The sequence below is a fragment of the Malaya genurostris genome, chromosome 2 (assembly GCF_030247185.1).
Source record: "Malaya genurostris strain Urasoe2022 chromosome 2, Malgen_1.1, whole genome shotgun sequence".
In the NCBI taxonomy this organism is placed as follows: Eukaryota; Metazoa; Arthropoda; class Insecta; order Diptera; family Culicidae; genus Malaya; species Malaya genurostris.
In genome coordinates, this window is record NC_080571.1 from 20,065,291 (window position 1) to 20,086,911 (window position 21,621).

The window sequence follows — 21,621 nt, forward strand, 5'->3', positions numbered from 1 at the left end:
TGGCAGTCTACCTACAAATATTCCTTCAATGCCATTCGCTTCTTTAAATGAAGTCGATTTAGGCGATATAACTGAAAATAAAATGATCTACCTACAAGATCAACTTTTTCAAATGATCATCCAAATGAATTCGACTTCATCACTTTTTGAAGCATTTCAAATCGGATGGAAATTTGCAAATAATATTATAATGAATTTAAAATTTAACAGTGATGTTAAATAATTATTTGAATATTTTAAATTGGAATGCTCGATCTTTGAAATCGAGTGAAGATGAATTTTATAATTTTCTCAAAGTTCACAAAATTCATATTGCCATTGTGACAGAAACTTTTCTTAAACCAAATGTAAAATTGAAAAGTAATCCACATTATGTGGTTCATCGATTTGACAGGTTTACTGGAATTGGTGGTGGAGTTGCCATTTTTGTCCAACGGCAAATTAAACATCGAATTTTACCTTCTTTCAATACTAAAGTTATTGAAAGCTTGGGAATCGAAGTTGAAACCATTCATGGAATTTATTTCATCGCTGGAGCATATTTGCCATTCCAATGCACCGGCGAACAATTAAATTTCTTTAAAGGCGATTTGCAAAAACTTACAAGATATCGATCGAAATTTTTCGTAATAGGGGACTTAAATGCTAAGCATGTCCAGTGGAATTGTAGGCAAAATAACAGTAATGGTAAAATACTTCATAATCAACTCTCAGCTGGTTACTTTACAGTTCTTCATCCCAGTAATCCTACTTGTTTCTCTTCCGTGAAAAACCCGTCTACAATTGATCTGGTTCTAACAGATCAAAGTCACATTTGTAGTGAACCGATTACTCATGCTGATTTTGACTCAGATCATCTTCCTGTAACATTCAGACTTTCCAACGAAGCTATAATTAATCCAATTAGTTCTATTTTCAACTATCATAGAGCAAATTGGTTGGATTACAGATCTCACATTGAAAATCATGTGGATCATGAAATTATTTTAGAAAATTCTGCAGACATCGACACAGCAATTGATAATTTGAATCATTATATTATCGAAGCTAGAAATCTTTCAGTTCCCAAAGCTCAAACTAAATTAAATTCTCCTATCATCGATGACAATCTTCAACTGCTCATTCGGTTGAAGAATGTTCGTCGACGACAATATCAACGTTCTCGTGATCCTGCTATGAAAAACATAGTTAAGGATTTACAAAAAGAAATTAAACATAGATTTACTCTTTTGCGAAATGAAAATTTCGCTAAAGAAGTTGAACAAATTAAACCATATTCTAAACCTTTCTGGAAACTTTCTAAGGTTCTTAAGAAACCTCAGAAACCTATTCCTGCTCTCAAGGAAGGAAATCAAATACTTCTTACAAATGGCGAAAAAGCTCAAAAACTTGCTCAGCAGTTCGAGAGTGTCCACAATTTTAATTTGAACGTTGTGAGTCCTATTGAAAATGAAGTCTCACTGAAATATGATCATATTTCAACCCAAGTGTTATCACACGATGACATTATTGAGACGAATTTTGATGAAATTAAATCAATTATTAGAAAACTTAAAAACATGAAGGCTCCTGGTAATGATGGAATTTTTAATATTCTTATTAAAAATCTTCCCGATGTTGCCTTGAGACTCCTGGTTAAAATTTTCAACAAGTGTTTTTCATTAGCTTACTTCCCAAAAAGATGGAAAAACGCTAAAGTAATTCCTATCCTAAAACCTGATAAAAACCCAGCAGAAACATCAAGTTATCGCCCAATTAGTTTACTTTCTTCTATCAGTAAACTTTTTGAAAAAATTATCTTGTTAAGAATGATGACTCATATAAATGAGAATTCAATTTTTTTACCAGAGCAGTTTGGATTTCGTCATGAACATTCAACTACTCATCAACTTGTCAGAGTAACGAACATGATAAAATCAAATAAATCTTCTGGGTTATCCACTGGAGTTGCTCTTCTAGACATAGAAAAAGCATTCGACAGTGTTTGGCACAAAGGTTTAATAGCAAAAATGTCTGATTTCCAGTTTCCTATTTATTTGATCAAAATGATTCAAAATTATTTAACTGATCGTACTCTTCAGGTTAGCTATCAGAATTGTAAATCTGAATTGCTACCCGTACGAGCCGGTGTTCCGCAGGGTTCGAGTGTAGCTCCAATCTTGTATAATATTTTCACTTCTGATCTTCCAAATCTACCCGTTGGTTGTCAGAAATCGCTATTCTGTGACGACACAAGTCTGTTAGCCCCAGGTAGAAATCTAAGAGTGATCTGCAGTCGCCTACAAAGAAGTTTAAATATTTTCAGTGATTATCTGTCAAAATGGAAAATTAAACCAAATGCAGCAAAAACGCAATTAATTATCTTTCCTCACAAGCCAAGAGCTTCTTTTCTTAAACCAAACAATAATCACATTCTCAAATTGAATGGCTTGGAATTGACATGGTCTGATCAAGCTAAATACTTAGGTTTAACGTATGACAAAAAACTCACTTTCAAGGATCACATTGAAGGAATCCAGGCAAAGTGTAATAAATATATTAAATGTTTATATCCTCTTATAAACAGAAATTCTAAGCTCTGTCTAAAAAACAAATTGTTAATTTATAAACAAATTTTCAGACCAGCCATGCTTTATGCGGTACCAATTTGGTCAAGCTGTTGTTCCACCAGGAAGAAAACGCTTCAAAGGATTCAGAATAAAATTCTGAAAATGATTCTGAAGCGTCCTCCCTGGTTTAGTACAAATGAGTTACACAGACTCACAAATATAGAACCATTAGATGTAATGTCACATAATATTATAAGCAAATTCCGACAAAAATCGATGCAATCTTCAATTGAATCGATTCGCTCTCTGTATTAGTTAGTAAGTTAGTATATAAGTTCCTTTTCCCCATTACACAATACAAGTAGGTTTAGATTTTTCCCTACACAAAAATCTCAGAATTGCGGAAGCAAATGATGTCTTCATGGTAATAACCAAATCATATATATATATATAACAGGGCTGAAAAGTCACCACTTGTGGCTGAACACCCAATTTAAATCTTAAAAATTTAATTTTAACTCATATTCCAATAAATAGTTATTTAAAAAAAAAAAAAAAAAAAAGGTTAGGTTTGGCATCGAAACGAAAACGACATAAAACTTCGCTCATAGATTCGCTTGGTTTCGCAGTTTCGCGTTGGTTTCAAACAAAGTATGGACGCACTTTGATTTTGCTGTAAATAATTCACAAATGTTAGATATTCAAATTTTATTCGATATACTGATAATATTAGACTACAACAACAGAATATTATTGTCAACATTTGCTACTTAGCCATTGTAGACTAGCTGGCGCACCTTCTTGCGAACGTTCCTCATTAAATTCCGTACAGACTTCTTGGCGACAAGTTTTGACACTTTTTTCCAATCTTTTTCGAACTGTTCAATGGTTTCGGCTGCCGAGACATGTTTCCTAAGATGTGCCTTCGTTAATGCCCAAAATTCCTCAATTGGTCAAAGTTGAGGACAATTTGGTGGATTCATGTCTTTTGGGACGAAAGTGACATTTTTGGTAGTATACCGTTTTACCGTTGATTTCGAGTAGTGACAAGAAGCAAGATCTGGCCAGAAGACAACAGGATCCTTGTGGCTTCGAATCATGGGTAGAAGTGGTTTTTGTAAACATTCTTTGATGTATATTCCGCTGTTCATTGAAGCAGTGGTGATGAAGGGTTTCGAAATCTTACCGCAGCTACAAATTGCTTGCCAGACCATAGTTTTCTTACCAAATTTTTCGACTTCAATCAATGTCTCGGACTGGTTTAACACTTGCCCTTCTCGCACCGTATAATATTGTGGTCCCGGCAAGGATTTGTAATCGAGTTTCACGTAGGTTTCCTCGTGATTATGCTGTTCAAATTTCCAGCATCTGATTGCATTTCGCATGGCTTTTTCACTTACTCCTTCTATTTTTGCTATCTTTCTCAGTGACAATCCGCGTTCTGTGCACCATTTGTACACAATTTTTCGACGTTGTTCTGCTGAAAGTCCACGCATTTCGAAACAAACTAATGAAAACGAATAAACAACTGCACAAGTGGTTAGAGAAGAGTGTAAACAACAGGACGCAGCCATAAAAATTGACAGATTCTGAACCATTGCGAAATGGCAGTAGTTTTTGGTTACTTTCTGGGACAGTCTTCAATACAGTGCCTAATAATTCCATATGGGACTGACACGCAAATATGGGCAGTATTGGTAGTAATCTAACAATTTTTTTTTCATTCTTTCGTTACAGCTTAAAAAACGCACCATCGAGCGCAAATCCAAGGAAGGTCTGCTGAACTCGGTGGCCAAGAATCTCGGACTGAAATCGTCGAAAGCGTCCAGCAATGGTACGTCCAACGGAGGCAGTCCAGTGGCCGAGTCGAACAATAAAGGCGAGTTTGATGATCTCATCTCCGCACTTCGAACCGGAGACGTGTTCGGCGAGGACATGGCCAAGTTCAAACGGTCGCGCAAAACCCGGCTGGGAACACCGAGCAACGGCAGTGCTACCAATACGTCCCCGCCGCGCAGTCGGAATAGCGTTGGCCGGGAGGACAGTCGCGAACGGACGGGCGTCGTCAACAGACGGCAGTAGAGTGCAGAAACTGCATGATTAGTATATATCATTGGCTGGACTTTTGTCCTGGCGGAAAACGTGTGTTTGTTTAGTATATTTCGGTTTGATTCTAATATAGAGGGCGTTGTTTTTTTTTTGTTTTCGTGTAAATTTGTAAAAGTGAATGAGACCAAAAATTGTGAGTGAAGCTCAAAAATACAATGTTAGTACGAAACTACAACAGAAAGCACTAGATATTATAAAATGTTCTGGTTATTCCATTAGAGACTGTTTTAAGCACACCGAAGAAAATATATAAATACAATAACAGTAAATTTTGGAGCATGTTTTACGATCAGATCAGCCACTTTGCAACTGACGCGTTTGTTTTAGAAAAAGCTGGCAAAAGTAGACAGCCTGGCAGTAAACGTAAGCTAAACTAACCGGTAGAAACTTATATTCTAGTTAAGACTTTTTTGTAGAACAGTTAATTTGTCATACAGTCTACTCCTAACCTTCAGTAGCCACATCGCAATCGTTTCAGTTACCAATGGGTTTTCCTTCGCGAACTCCATGCTTCCCAACAACGGTATTAGTCAGGGCCTGTTTAAGCTTCATTTATATCTACATACTTGTTGTTGTATTGCACTGTACCCTCCGAGAACAGCGGGTGTTCATCAATTCTACAACAGGGAACACCATTCTTTTGTATTTATTTAGCTCACCCCTAACTGAAGTATTCTTTCTAGTGACATATACATGTACGCATATCTCTTCCTTTACTCAAGATCTGAGTTGCTCCCCGACCCGGGAACTCTCTGTATATAATCTAGAAATTGGTAATCGATAATCGATGAAAAATATAATCTCAGTAAAACAAAACAAAAACCGTTGAGTTTTCCAAATAGACAAGTGAAGTTTTTCCCGTTTTTAAATATACTGAATAATAGCGGAATAACATTTTTTTAACATTCATTCAAAACATAAACGCTGTGCACCCCTCATAGCTCGTGTCCGTGTCCAATATTTTTACCCAGCAAACAAATATGCAATAACAGAACAAACACTGGATACCGATTTTAATATATGCAATGTGGTGAGGTGTCTTCTGCTTCAAATAACTTGATAATCATTTGGTTTGTAGGACAAGCAATTTTATCTACCCTATTCCACATGCTATCGCCGCCAGTTTTCATGGTTATCATTATCACCGGCAGCCGTCGGGCATCCAACTGCATGGCATACAATAGAATCAATACATATAGGTGTTGCTTGATGATATTCGAAATTCATACAATACAAACCAAAACCGAAGAAACAGAGATTCATTTTAAACAGAGCAAAAACAAAGAAGGACACGTTAAAATAAACGAACTGATTACCGAGGGAGTACCGAAGTTGGAGCTGTTTCTCGACAGTAAGAAACAAACGCCAACCAAACAGCAACGGTCTCTTCATAAAAAAAACACTCTGGATGGAAAAATTGATTATATATAGTATATATACTGATAGTACGAAGAAAACGTGAATAAACTTGTCGGAAAAATGGATTACTAAATTAATCAACTACGTGAATACCACATTCCCTGACACTGCCTGTTCATACAGTTACTTGTACTTGTTCGTTCAACATCTTACAAAATTATGCAAACCCCTCTTAATCCACCTCGTGGTGTGGCATTGCCTTTCTCTTGCCATTTAAATAGTCTCATCTACTTAATCCTTATCCTTATAGTTTCCTTATATCACATTTTGGTGGGGAAAGGGTTCCAATCAGCTTTACAGCCCTGTCCAAAATGTGTTTCCCTCCCCGTTAGTTTGTATCAGGCCAAATTAGCGCATGCGCGCCATATAAACGCATCTTTCAATATGAGGAAATTATACCTATTATTACCCAAAAGTTTTTATTATTTATTTATGTTGGTTTTCTTACCTTTGGTCATAGTTTATATTCCGTTTTACCTTAACTCCAGTAGTTCTATTCAATCGTATTTCGTAAGTGTCTATTTTATTTCCATTCCGTACTTTTGCTGATATGTTATTTTATTTCCTGAAAATTAAAAGTTAGTTGTATGCAGTGGTGTTTTTATTCTTACCCGTGTTCCATTTTGTATCTAAGATTTCCTAAGAGTGTTAATTAAATTATTTTCCTATTTTTCAGCTCCACATCTATCACATTTGTTATTATTTATTCCGAATTTTTTATTCATGCTCCATTTCCGAAAAAAATAAAGGATTAGTGTTTTTAATGATATCTTTGTAAGGCCGGTCATGATGGTTTGACGGAAAAGAACTGAGGACATGCGTTTTAATTTAAATTATATTGGCACTTGGGTCCCATAAGTATTACTACAGCATGTTCACATTTCGTTATCTTCGGATGATCCTTGACAGTGTTACCATCCGTTCAGGCACTTTTTGGCATCTGGTGTACACTACTGACTCACAATCGAAATGCATCACTACCAATTTGATACAACGCACCCAAAGGCACGGTAAAATGTATATTTTACATACACACAAAAACACATACATACATACCTACATGTATTTCACACGCAAGTATTACAACATTGAGTTACTATTTCTACTCTAATAGATCCTAACTAAAACTAGTGTGCCGATAGTCATCATATTAGTAGAGTCACCATGTTATTTTAGCAATCACTCGACTTTCAATAAATGAAGCAGTAATGCATAACAGTAGTTCGGAAGTGGTTTTTGACGAAGCAAAATGCTCCAAATTTCATGTTATTTCTGAAATTAATCTATCAAACAGAGATAACAGATCTCACTATAACTAATGGTTCTCGTATATGAAATGAATAATGGATTTGAGATGAATGGGGGTACCGTTACCCAATTTCTATCTCTTCTAATTGTCGATCGTTAGTGCTGAGCTGAAACGGTGGCCTTTATTGCCATTCTTGCATGCACTTACTCTTACATTTCACTCACACATCATATCACCCATCAGGTCCCAAACGATACATCCTCACAACACAAACTGGATGAACATCGTTTGACAGCTATCAGTGGTTTGCTCATTGGTTAAGTCATTATTATTTCGTTCTATTCTACAATATTCTATCTATTATATAATCCATTGTACACAAACCACCAATAAACGTCAAATAGCTGTAACGCATATCTTCATCAAATTGTAACGCTAATTGATTGTATATGACGATGTTTGCAATACCGTCAAGCCAGACCGATACCGTCAATTTCAGACCAGTAATCGTGAACCAGTGAACTTATACCGTTTTCGCTTTAGAACCAACGCGCGGGCAACTCTGACTCCGAATAAAACGAACACATGGTACGCGCCCTAAACAACAACTCATAGAAAAAGAAAAAATAAACAAACTCGCATGGATGTCGTGTGAGACCCGAAAAAAAATTCAGAGCGAAATTACGCGATTGAAGTCCGATCTAGAGCGACCCCAGGTTGCTAAAACAAACATCTCAAATGTTGTTTGGGTGAGTCTGCACTCAAATAAAAATTCACGTTCGATTCACTTGAAAAATCACGTAGAATGGTTTCAAATGTCAAATTGGATATTTTACGTGACGAAAATGAATGTTATACGAACATCCCCTAAAATGAATAGAGTCATCACATAAGGTTTACGTGAATTGACCAAACGTCAAACAATCTACGTGAATTTCCAGTGTGAAAAACTCGATTTTGAAAATGGCGAGCAGTGGCCCTCGAAGTGTAAGTAGTGTAAATATTTGCGGGAAAAGTTATTTAATTACAATTTTTTACTCCACCGACCGGACCATTGCAGTATGAAAGTTTCCATGTGTTCAACTGGACCGAGTGCCTGCGTGAGTCCGGAAGTTTCCCCGTTCCTGCCGAATGCTTCGAACAGGTCGTCGGTATGAAGCTAGAGACACTGGAACCATGTAATGCGACTTCAACCTGCATCGGTAGTGTTGTGGGAGTTCTTGGATCTCGACTTCGGCTTCGGTTGGATGGCAGTGACAACATAAACGATTTCTGGAGGCTTGTCGATTTGAGATTATCACGACGTTATTAGTTGCTTTTTAGGCCATTGGAATTATATGACAATTTTCTGAAATAAATATTTTATATTTCATGGCATTTTTCATTTCATAGATTTATATCAAAATCTGGAATCTCCCTTTTGACTCCAACCAATATAAAAAATAGTAGTTTTCTGCTATCTAAATTTGATATGAACTGATAGATAAATGTGATATGAACAGTACATTACATTTTACCTATGAAACACGTAACTTTTACTGGATTATGCATTAAACAGCTTTTAAATGCCAGTCCATTAAAACCTACGTGAAAAGTAGGGTGGAAAATATTTACATAACTTTTCACGTAACTATAATATGATTATTATTTTGAGTGTGGGCCAGCTCTCGGGCTGCTCTAATCAATTAACGAAAACGGTATTAGTAATAGTGTAATTTTGTTGACCCTTCGTTAATAAGCGTCGATAAACATTTGAAAATGACGGTAATGATTCCATAGCAACAAGTTTGGAAGAAAGTAAACATATGTAAATTAGAGTGCCTATAACCAGAGTGACGACAGCTGTTCGTTTGAAATGACAGCTTTCTTCCAAACGAGCAAACAACCTGTCAAATACAATGCAAACCCTCTTAGAAAAAAAAACGTTCAACGGTGGGCCTCCATTGGTCCAATACGTAGGATCATTGGTCCAATGAAAGTTCAATCAATCGTTCAACGGGAGGCCAACACAGGGCCTTCGTTTGCCGATTTTGAAACAGACCGTTGAACCGAATGCAATTTTTTTCGTTCAACAAACCCGACAGAAAGAGGTCCATCGTTGAGCCATTTTTAATATGAGGAGTTGGAGTGTTTTCCAATTATTTTTTTGAACTAACACTACATACCTGCACAATACTTCTACTTCACGTAGAATAAGAACAAATTTTCATTCTATTTGAAGGTTACATCTAATTTTCACACTATTTTTGCAAGAGAAAAACAACAACAAACCAACCCAGCAAACTGAACGAATATTTCGTGCAATATGCTGTTCAACAAACGTTCAACGATCAACAAAATATAACGGCCTGCTGAGAGGGAAGCTAATGCGACTTCCAACATTTCGGATCAAATGCTTCGAATTGTTGCCAACATTACGGATGACATGTCATCACTCTGGTTACAGGCACTCAAATGTAAACATACCGCATGAAACATCCATTCACTTTAATGCTTCGTAAGATAAGAATATTACAAATTGCTTCCGGCTGCTCGGCCTTCCATGGAAGTTGACCATCAATGTCAACTTCCCTCTCTGAGCAGCCTAGATAGCCGTGTAGTGTCGGTAGCGGTTTCCCAACTGGCTAAGAATAACGCTACGGTCCACCTGTACCGGTGGTATAAGTTCACCAAACAGGTAAGCCGTGTGGCATCCGGCGGAATTATTTTTTACCAAGAATTGATCCACTGGTTTCCTGTTCCATGTCGTAAAAGGCCACAAAAATAGGAACTCCTAAGTCAAGGTGTATTTCCGTGCCGATGGCTGAATGGCTGCAGGAGGTTAAACAATGCAGTCGTGAACGGAATATCTTGGGATTTTCCCTTACTGTATTAAGCGAAGCTCTGGCACAGTGGACGACTTCTTTCTTCGCAACTCGTGGGATTTAAATGATTAAAACATTTAAAAAAATCCTTACATGGTTCGCTATAGGCGATTATAAGCCAATATATTTGGTTTCTTGTAGTTGTTGTACGATAAGTGCTGAAGGTGGAATGTTCGTTACTCTGATTGATAATGGTTAGAGTGGCACAAATCAATCTTCAGCATAAACGTACAGCAACTATGAATCTATCCAGACTTCTTCAAGAAGGTAAAGCTTCTATAGCTTTGGTTCAAGAACCATATTTCCAAAAGGGAAACTTCTACGTTGGAAAATTGTTAAACCCAGTCTTTGTTGCCTTCAACAAGAGCGGTATGACTAATCCACGTGAAATGCCTCGAGCATGCATACTTGCAAATAGTGCTCTCGATGTTTCTCGCATATCGGAGCTCACAACTCGGGATATTTGTGCTGTCACAGTTGGTATGACTGTTGATGGCATAGACAGGAAATATGTCTATTGTTCGGCATATTTACCGCATAACCAACCTTCGCCAAGCGATGACTTCAAAAAGGTTGTATCATACTGCTGCAAGAGTGATTTACCGCTTGTAATCGGCATTGACATAAATGCTCACCATATCATATGGGGCAGCACAGATATAAATTCGAGAGGCTCTGATATGATGGAATTTGTGAGCAGTACAAACCTGCACATAGTCAATGCAGGAAACCGTCCAACTTTTGCGAGATCTGGAAGAGAGGAGGTTTTGGACGTAACTCTCTGCTCTGATAGAATTGCGCATGAGTTGGTGAATTGGCTCGTCTCCGATGAGCTCGAACCTTCGTTGTCTGATCATAAGTACATCTTCTTTGATCATTCAAACGTTAAATTTGATATTATCACATATCGTAATCCCAAATCTACAAACTGGGACCTCTATGAAGAGGGCTTGGCGACTAGATTTTACGGGTACCAACCAACAATTGAAACCCCAATTGATTTGGAAAATGTTGTCGACGAGACAAACTCACTCATAGTTGCAGCATATGAAGAGGCTTGTCCACTTCGGATTGTGCGAGCTACTAGAGGAACTCCTTGGTGGAATGCTGAACTTGCTAGACTAAGGAAACTATGCAGAAGAGCTTGGAACCACCGACGCAGAGATGGGTCGGAGGCATTCGTGTCGGCTCGAAGGGCTTACAAAAATGCTCTTCGATCGTCTGAGCGAAGTGGTTGGAAAAGCCTCTGCACAAATGTTTCTAGTCTCAACGAGGCTAGCAGATTAAATAAGTTACTTTCGAAGTCTAAGGACTTTAATGTCAGTTTCTTAAGAACTTCAGATGGTGAACACTTGTCTGATGAAGGTGATGTACTTCACTATCTTTTTAACACTCACTTTCCAGGATGTATGGATCCATCACCGACAGCTCTTCCCGAGACTTTTTCAGGTAGTTACGATTCTTGGGCCCTTGCTCGAAGCGTTGTGACGATTGAATCGGTCAAATGGGCAGTTGAGAGTTTTGCTCCGTACAAGTCTCCTGGAAAGGATGGAGTTTTCCCAGTGTTACTGCAGAAAGGGTATGAACATTTCAAACATGTTTTGAAGAAAATACTTACTTTTAGTCTTGCGACTGGATATATTCCAAGAGCCTGGCAGGAAATAATTGTCAAATTTATTCCCAAAGGCGGTCGCGACACTTATGAGGAAGCGAAGAGTTTCAGGCCTATCAGTCTTAGCTCATTTCTTCTTAAAACAGTGGAACGCATAGTCGATCACTATATCAGGAATGTTAGTTTGGGCGTGCATCCGCTACATGGAATGCAACATGCTTACCAGCGTGGAAAGTCCACTACAACCCTGTTACATGATGTTGTGTACAATATTGAAAAAGCTTTCTCACAAAAGCAATCTTGCTTGGGAGTTTTCCTAGATATTGAAGGTGCCTTTGATAACGTGTCTTTCAATTCAATTCTGGAAGCAGCCCGTGGTCATGGCATACCTTCAAGTATCACAAATTGGATACACGCAATGCTTAGCAATCGACTTCTTTGTTCATCGCTTCGGCAAGCAGAGATTAGAAAACTGAGTGTCTGTGGGTGTCCTCAAGGTGGTGTACTATCCCCACTTTTATGGAACCTAGTCGCTGATGGTTTGTTGAGGAAACTTAATAACCTTGGATTTCCGACTTATGGTTTTGCCGACGATTATCATATATTGATGACCGGTATAAGCATTAACACTCTCTTTGATTTAATGCAGCAAGCCCTTCGATCTGTTGAACAATGGTGTTGTCAGGTTGGATTATCTGTAAATCCGGGCAAAACATCAATGGTGCTTTTCACTCATCGTAGGATAATCACAGGAGCTCGTCCGTTGCAGTTCTTTGGTTCAGAGGTCACTGTGGTCGATCAAGTTAAATACGTCGGGGTTATTCTTGACTCAAAACTGAATTGGTCTGCTCACATTGACTTCAGGATTAAAAGAGCTTGCATGGCTTTCGGCCAATGCAGACGAGCTTTTGGAAAATCATGGGGACTCAAACCCAGATATATTCATTGGATCTACACAACTATTGTTAGACCAATTTTAGCATACGGATGTCTTGTATGGTGGCAGAAAGGAGAAGTCGCGACAGTTCAGTCAAAGCTAAATCATCTTCAAAGGATGGTCCTAATGGCGATGACAGGAGCATTCACGACAACTCCTACTGCTGCTCTAGAGGCGCTACTGTGTATTAAACCACTACATGTGTTCCTAAAACAAGAAGCATTATCTTGTGCATACCGTCTTAGGGTTACAGGGCTTTGGAACAGTAACCCATTAGATTATGCTACCAGCCACACTCGCTTGTGGTCTCAAATGGTTACGTGGGATGAGTATTTACTCGCTCCTAGTGACCTAACTCTCACATGCAGTTTTCCTTTCAAAACATTCAATGTGAGCTATCCTCTTCGTGAGGAATGGTTGTCCGGTTGTCTGGAACGACAACTTGATGAACACATAGTTTGTTATACGGACGGTTCTCTGTTGAATGGTCGTGCTGGTGCTGGTGTCTACTGTCGTGAAATGAGGCTGGAGCAGTCTCATTCACTTGGTAGATACTGTACTGTGTTCCAAGCAGAAATCTATGCGATTCTGTGTGGAGTACAATCGGCACTTCAGCAGAGGACCTGTGGTAAACGTATTTATTTTTGTTCCGACAGTCAGGCAGCCTTAAAAGCACTCAGTTCGAATGACTCACGGTCTAATCTAGTGATCGCATGTCGAACTCAAATCGAGGACCTCAGCATTTCAAATGCTGTTTACTTCTTATGGGTACCCGGCCATTCTGGTATTACTGGAAATGAATGGGCTGATGAGTTGGCTAGAGCTGGTGCAACGAATGATTTCGTTGGTCCTGAACCAGCTTTACCACTTTCAACTAGTTGGATAAAGCACAAGATTCGTTCTTGGGCTGCATCCAAACATGCCAGCTACTGGCGCAGCTTGCAAACTTGCGCTCAGACAAAAGCATTTCTACCAGATTTAAATCTGAAAATGTCAAAGTGTCTACTGCATTTCTCCAAGCATCATTGCAGTATTCTGGTCAGAGCTCTGACTGGACATTGCAAACTCAATTATCACATGGCTACTATTCAACGTGCTGAGTATTATTCGTGTGATTTGTGTGAATGCGATTACGGTACTTCATATCATCTGATATGTAACTGCCCCGCATTGACGCAGCTTCGTATCCGGGTTTTTGGTTCTCCATACATGGTTGAGTCTGTGTATGCGGAGCTAAAATTGAAGGATATTCTCTCGTTTCTCACCCAATGTGGTAAGGAGCTATAGTCAGAAGAATTCATCGTTCTTCATGGAGTGAATGAATCCTTTCTGTATTCACCTTAAATAGGGTTTAGCAGATTGTTTGGCATCCTTTAGGGGGTACCGAATTTACTTCTGCTCGTACATACTGCGAATCGTTCTGCATTCTTCCGGGAGTGCAGAATGGTGTCGCTTTTGTAAGATCTCTAAATCCTCTCGGGGGTTGGAGGTTTTATTAACAGCAGACTGTTCGGGACCTCTTAGAGGTTCAGAATTTACTTCTGCTTCCACCAGATGTGATCCCCAGCAGATTGTTCGGCATCCCTTAGGGGTGCAGAATTTACTTCTGCTTTTATGTGTTTTTGTGTCGTCATTTTTTCCCATCCTCCTAGTCCAACCCTTACCATTTCCTTTCAATCCTTCCCTCTTATATATCGGGAAAATGATGCTAAAAACAAATTGATGGCAAGGCACAAATCTCCAAATATCAAGGGGAACGTGCCATTTGAGCCAATTTGTTCTGATTCCTGATTCCTGATTCCTGGTTACAGGCACTCAAATGTAAACATACCGCATGAAACATCCATTCACTTTAATGCTTCGTAAGATAAGAATATTACAAATTGAATAGATTCATAGCAATAATTCTAATTGATTTCTGCTTTCCTGTTTCAAAATCCACTCGATATGCAGCAAAATACTGCGATTTCTATCGTATCGGAATATTGGAATATTAATTCCACATAAACAAACATTGTCATAGTTACGGCGCAAGTAGCGATTCGACGCTTGTTGTTTTGTTTCAAATAATCGCCCTTATTCTGAATAACGTCGTATCGTTTTTTCGCTCGTATTTCATTTGTATTCCCCATAACGCTAGCAAAATCAAAGGTAGCTATGATTCGATCGAACCACATTCGATCGAAAAATCAATACGTCGTTATTCAGAATAAGGGCGAATAATTGAACTACCACGAAATTATTGAGGGGTCCTTTTGGAATGGTACATGAGAATTTATAGACCATTCCATCTTGAGTTTATCTTTGGTCAAATCATGATGAGGCCTTACAAAGATGTCATAAAAAAAACCGTTAATCCTTTTTGTCTCCTGTTTTTTTTTTGTGGAAATGGATGACTGCGCACACGAAACATGATGAACAAACAATATACAAAAAGTATTACAAACAAAGAATTACAAGACAAGCAAAAACAATACGAAAATATGTATGGAGCTGAAAAATCAGAAAATAATGTAATTAACACTATCTAAGGCATGAATCGATCGTCCCGGGTTGGCGGTTCAATGCATACGACGCTGGTCTTTCAAGCCAGTTGTCATACGTTCGAGCCCCTTCCTAGTGTCAGTAGGATCGTAGTACTAGCCATGCAATGATTCTGTACACTAAGAATCGGCTGCGAAGTCTGTTGAAACAGAAAGGCCAAATTCAGGAATTTAATGCCAAGACTTTGCTCTAATAAGAAGCGAAATGGAATATTGGTAAGAACATTGCATACAACTAACTTTTACATTAAAGGATCAAGAGTAAACCAAGTTAACTTGTGTTGGTAATTTGTGTATTACGTATATTTTATTTGGAACGTATGTCAAATGATTTATGTATTCATATATGCAGTGCAACCAGTTTATCAAAGTTGCTTGCACGATTGAGTTTCAAAATTTTTTTTTAACAATAACTTTTTGGATGAAATATCAGTTTTGATCAACGTTTGTTTACATTTTATGAATGTACATTTTATTAGATTTGCGCTACACAAAATAAACAAAACTAAATATTTTCTGTTACGAAAGCAGTTTCCCGGTAAAAAACAAAGAGTTTCACAACAACATTCCATATCCATTGCTTTCGCGTGCTAAATTAAAGGTTCCTATTTTGCGGGTTTACTTATAGAAGGTACCTAAATCTTTATATCGCAATAATTTCTACAAACGGAAATCCATATAGGAATGTGTTTGTTGTTCAAATGTGTTAGTGGAAGTATAGGCTGAAACTGAAATATTTTTTCTTGAGCAGTTTTAAAGAAAACGGAAGAGTTTTAGACTAAGATTTTCGCTTTTCTTGAATCGCTATTTTATGAATTTTATGTACGGTTTATTTTTCAACCATATGGAAGATTTATTGATTAAAATCAGGGTAAGATGCACCGCAATATGTTTTTAAGCACACATTGTTGACATTACTCATACGCTAACAAGGAGTCTTGCTCCTTAAATGGCGCGCATGCGCTAATTCTGCTTGATACAAACTAATAACGGGGAGGGAATGCATTTTGGACAGGGCTGTAAAGCTGACTGGAACCCTTTCCACAATAAAATGTAATATAACACTCAAATAAAAATTCACGTTCGATTCACTTGAAAAATCACGTAGAATGGTTTCAAATGTCAAATTGAATATTTTACGTGACGAAAATGAATGTTATACAAACATCCCCTAAAATGAATAGAATCACCACATAAGGTTTACGTGAATTGACCAAACGTCAAACAATCTACGTGAATTTCTGTGTGGGTACAGATGAGTTTATAATAATTCACGCATAGTATGCCATGACAACTGTAGTGGGGACGATGGCATTAGGTCAATCGAATCATCAACCATTCATTCATTGCATCACGGACGGCTGCACAGGTAAGAAGTGATTCACTCTGGGTGATTCCGTTTACAAAGTAAAGTCTATTATTCACAATGGCGATCCTGCCAGGAGTTATTTCAGTTATTCAACATCAACGGAATCACCCAGATCGCAAAATATGTATAGATATTCGGCAGAAAAGAAATAGCCGACGAGAGATTGCGTAACATTAAATTATTAGAAAAGCGGATCAATATGGTCGCGCATTGGAAGCGGACCAGGTAGGTCGCGCATTGGAAGCGGACCAGGAAGGTCGCGCATTGGAAGCGGACCAGGAAGGTCGCGCATTGGAAGCGGACCAAGTAGGTCGCGCATTTGAAGCGGACCAGGTAGGTCGCGCATTGGAAGCGGACCAGGAAGGTCGCGCATTGGAAGCGGACCAGGAAGGTCGCGCATTGGAAGCGGACCAAGTAGGTCGAGCCAAGGATTGCTTTTATCGTATCAAAGAACGTTCGCTGGCCACTCTTCACCGATTGAATCAGTGCCATCAAAGAGAGTTGGAAATCATCGCAACAACAAAAAACCCGCCATGGCTCATTTAACATAGAATCGACACCAGTGCGAGAGCGAATTTCTCTCGATGACATTTCTGAGAATCAAAGGTTATCACGCTGCTGTGGGGATCCTCTCTGAAGCAACAAACGGTTGCTTATTCTCGTTTCGCGATCCGATTCTATACAGGCAGTTGATAATTGCGATAGACTCATTTTACTATTGCCGCTTATTCTAACTATGTGCATATAATCTTTGTAAAGTTGTGTCTATGCAAATATATGTGAATGCTCCACACAAGGGTTTTGAAATATTGCAACCTAGTATGAGAATCATCAAGCCGAATCATCGATTCGATTTTCTGCGATAATTGTCAACTTGCGATTCTCTCTTGGTAAATTCCACACAACGGCGATCATTATCAGACTGCAATTTTTTTTAAGGGCCGAGAAATACTCAGAGTATGAAGTGGAGCGAAGGAATGTAGAAAAATTCTCTCGCGGTTCATGCATTGAGAGACTCGAGTTCTTGTAGCATCTTCTACCGGATTGAAAATGTTGTATACAATATAGATAGCAATATAGCAGCTTCTGTGAAATTTTCGGCAATCACCAACACTGGGTCGCGCATTTGAAGCGGACCAGGTAGGTCGCGCATTGGAAGCGGACCAGGTAGGTCGCGCATTTAAAGCGGACAAAGAAGATCGCGCATTGGAAGCGGACCAGGAAATAATTGAGTAAGCGGACTGTAAACGTCGCGGACAAGAAAAACTAGCCACGTGGGCGCGCAAAATGAAAAAAGCTGATTTTAATAATCACGCTATTCAAAGTGAATCTTCAGATTGCGCACACCTGATTAATCATACATGATAACTAAACGAAAAAACATAGCGAATGGTGGAATATATTCCCGATCGGTTGGCTGTCGAAGCGATTCAGCTTTGTTGCACTTTTTAAAGTTAGAGTTATTTAATCATAATTGCAAAAAAAACGATAAACGGTAGAGACGACGATCGAAAGTAGACGACAAAATTGGGGATGTCGTAATATCGAGTAAGCAATTAATCCAGATAATCAAGTAACATGTAATCGATTAGTTTGGAACTAATTTACGAATATTAAATCAATTGAATCATTTGAAAAATTAACCGAGAAATAACAAAAACAGAACAGAGCTGCCTATGCTCAATATTTATCTGAATATATGTAAGATTTTTTTCATTTCGATAGACACTAACAAACCGGATCTTTTGCCAGATTTTCTATTCCGGAAGGACTATATTTTATTTTTTTTAGGACTTGGCATCAAAAAAAAACTAATCCACTATGTAGAATGTACTGATAACCAGCCCAGCAATTTTTATAGGTTTGACTGACTTTTTTATAGGCCATTAAAAAAGGTATCACGTGATAGGGTTTTTGTACCAAAGCCACCACATTATATTACGGTTTAACTGAAATCGTTAAAAATTCTCGCTGCGCGGTTCTATGCGGCGAATTTCAGGTTAGTGCTGCAGTGACAATATATTTTTTTTAAGAAGAGGGTAGATGTGTGGGTACAGATGAGTTTATAATAATTCACGCATAGTATGCCATGACAACTGTAGTGGGGACGATGGCATTAGGTCAATCGAATCATCAACCATTCATTCATTGCATCACGGACGGCTGCACAGGTAAGAAGTGATTCACTCTGGGTGATTCCGTTTACAAAGTAAAGTCTATTATTCACAATTTCCAGTGTGAAAAACTCGATTTTGAAAATGGCGAGCAGTGGCCCTCGAAGTGTAAGTAGTTTAAATATTTGCGAGAAAAGTTATTTAATTACAATTTTTTACTCCATCGACCGGACCATACCAGTATGAAAGTTTCCATGTGTTCAACTGGACCGAGTGTCTGCGTGAGTCCGGAAGTTTACCCGCTCCTGCCGAATGCTTCAAACAGGCCGTCGGTATAAAGCTAGAGACACTGGAACCATGTAATGCGACTTCAACATGCATCGGTAGTGTTGTGGGATTTCTTGGATCTCGACTTCGGTTTCGGTTGGATGGCAGTGACAACATAAACGATTTCTGGAGGCTTATCGATTTGAGATTATCACGACGTTATTAGTTGCTTTTTAGGCCATTGGAATTATATGACAATTTTCTGAAATAAATGTTTTATATTTCATGGCATTTTTCATTTCATAGATTTATATAAAAATCTGAAATCTCCCTTTTGACTTCAACCAATATATAAAATAGTAATTTTCTGGTATCTAAATTGTATATGAACTGATAGATAAATGTGATATTAACAGTACTTTACATTTTACCTGTGAAACACGTAACTATTACTGGATTATGCATTACACAGCTTTTAAATGCCAGTCCATTAAAACCTACGTGAAAAGTAGGGTGGAAAATATTCACATAACTTTTCACGTAACTATAATATGATTATTATTTTGAGTGAAGGAATCAGGAAGCTATAAGGATTACATCTACCTACGACAAGAATGTAAATGTTGTGTTCCAACAAGACGGGGCCTCTGCCCACACGTCGAAGATAACACTAATGTGGTTGAGGGACAACATGCCACAATTCTGGTCCAAAGAGATGTGGCCACTTAGCTCGTCTGACTCAAACCAAAGACATCATATTAACAAGATATCCAGCTCTCAAAAAAGTCCCGGGTTGGCGGTTCAGTGCATAGGACGCTGGTCTTACAAGCCAGTTGTCGTATCCAGCTCTCACATTCCCCGAACAAATCTTTGGCAACATCCTTTTTTGCGATCATGGCGCCCTCAGGCGAGTCCGCATCGAATCTCGTACATAAAAGTACACTCAAAATAATAATCATATTATAGTTACGTGAAAAGTTATGTAAATATTTTCCACCCTACTTTTCACGTAGGTTTTAATGGACTGGCATTTAAAAGCTGTTTAATGCATAATCCAGTAAAAGTTACGTGTTTCATAGGTAAAATGTAATGTACTGTTCATATCACATTTATCTATCAGTTCATATCAAATTTAGATAGCAGAAAACTACTATTTTTTATATTGGTTGGAGTCAAAAGGGAGATTCCAGATTTTGATATAAATCTATGAAATGAAAAATGCCATGAAATATAAAATATTTATTTCAGAAAATTGTCATATAATTCCAATGGCCTAAAAAGCAACTAATAACGTCGTGATAATCTCAAATCGACAAGCCTCCAGAAATCGTTTATGTTGTCACTGCCATCCAACCGAAGCCGAAGTCGAGATCCAAGAACTCCCACAACACTACCGATGCAGGTTGAAGTCGCATTACATGGTTCCAGTGTCTCTAGCTTCATACCGACGACCTGTTTGAAGCATTCGGCAGGAACGGGGAAACTTCCGGACTCACGCAGGCACTCGGTCCAGTTGAACACATGGAAACTTTCATACTGCAATGGTCCGGTCGGTGGAGTAAAAAATTGTAATTAAATAACTTTTCCCGCAAATATTTACACTACTTACACTTCGAGGGCCACTGCTCGCCATTTTCAAAATCGAGTTTTTCACACTGGAAATTCACGTAGATTGTTTGACGTTTGGTCAATTCACGTAAACCTTATGTGATGACTCTATTCATTTTAGGGGATGTTCGTATAACATTCATTTTCGTCACGTAAAATATCCAATTTGACATTTGAAACCATTCTACGTGATTTTTCAAGTGAATCGAACGTGAATTTTCATTTGAGTGTAGGGGAGAGAAATGTCAAATTCGTGCGCGCCAAAATAGCAGCACTGCGCGCCCATACAATTGACAAGATTCGTTCAATGTGATGCCGTGCGATGGCGTTGTCGACTTGAAAATTGATTTCGCTCCAAGCTGACAGAGTCTGCCTAAACCTAAAATCTAGAGTTCAGTATATGGGCGAATATTGAAGCACGTGTATGTGAACATCCTCACTTAATTTGATCTCTCTACGCACCTCCATAACAAAGCATTGGAGAGAAATGTCATCAGATTATATTGCCAAGGTCTGCAAAAGCTTTAGGCGTCGTCTAGAAGCGGTCATAAATGCAAATGGCATATATTCACCCCTATTCTGTATTTCGATCAAATTGGATTTTGTCAAACGAATGTAAAAATTTGCATTCTGTAATTCGATCGAGCGATGCTTTTGTATGGAAAACTCGAACTCGTTCGAGCTACAGATTGCAAAATTTCGTATTCGATCGAAACAATTCAATTCGAACGAAATACAGAATCGGGGTGATTGAGTGAAGAGAAAACTTAATCTTCTGAAAACATTTTTATGTTGGTACAGGTTATATTTAAAATTGAAAATAAAGATACTAAGCCGCAATGAAATTAAAAATGTTTGAGTCTTATTATGACAAAATCACACTTTCAAGAAACCCTGATTTATGGAAGGTTTCCCAAACATGCATTTCATTCTATTTGTCACCAAATCGCCATCAGTAACCCCAAATTTACAACATACACA

At 38.3% G+C, this 21,621-nt stretch overlaps 1 protein-coding gene across 3 annotated transcripts in view; it reads left to right on the forward strand.

The window, feature by feature from the left end:
- LOC131430887 (disheveled-associated activator of morphogenesis 1) overlaps positions 1-6,140 on the forward strand; it is a 232,528-nt gene extending 226,388 nt beyond the window's left edge. For all 3 annotated transcript variants that reach the window (XM_058596133.1, XM_058596134.1, XM_058596135.1), the window contains one exon: positions 4,287-6,140. In XM_058596133.1, coding sequence (XP_058452116.1) covers positions 4,287-4,631 — 345 coding nt within the window. In that variant the 3' untranslated portion in view covers positions 4,632-6,140. The remainder of the gene's footprint in view (positions 1-4,286) is intronic.
- Positions 6,141-21,621: the final 15,481 nt, after the last annotated feature.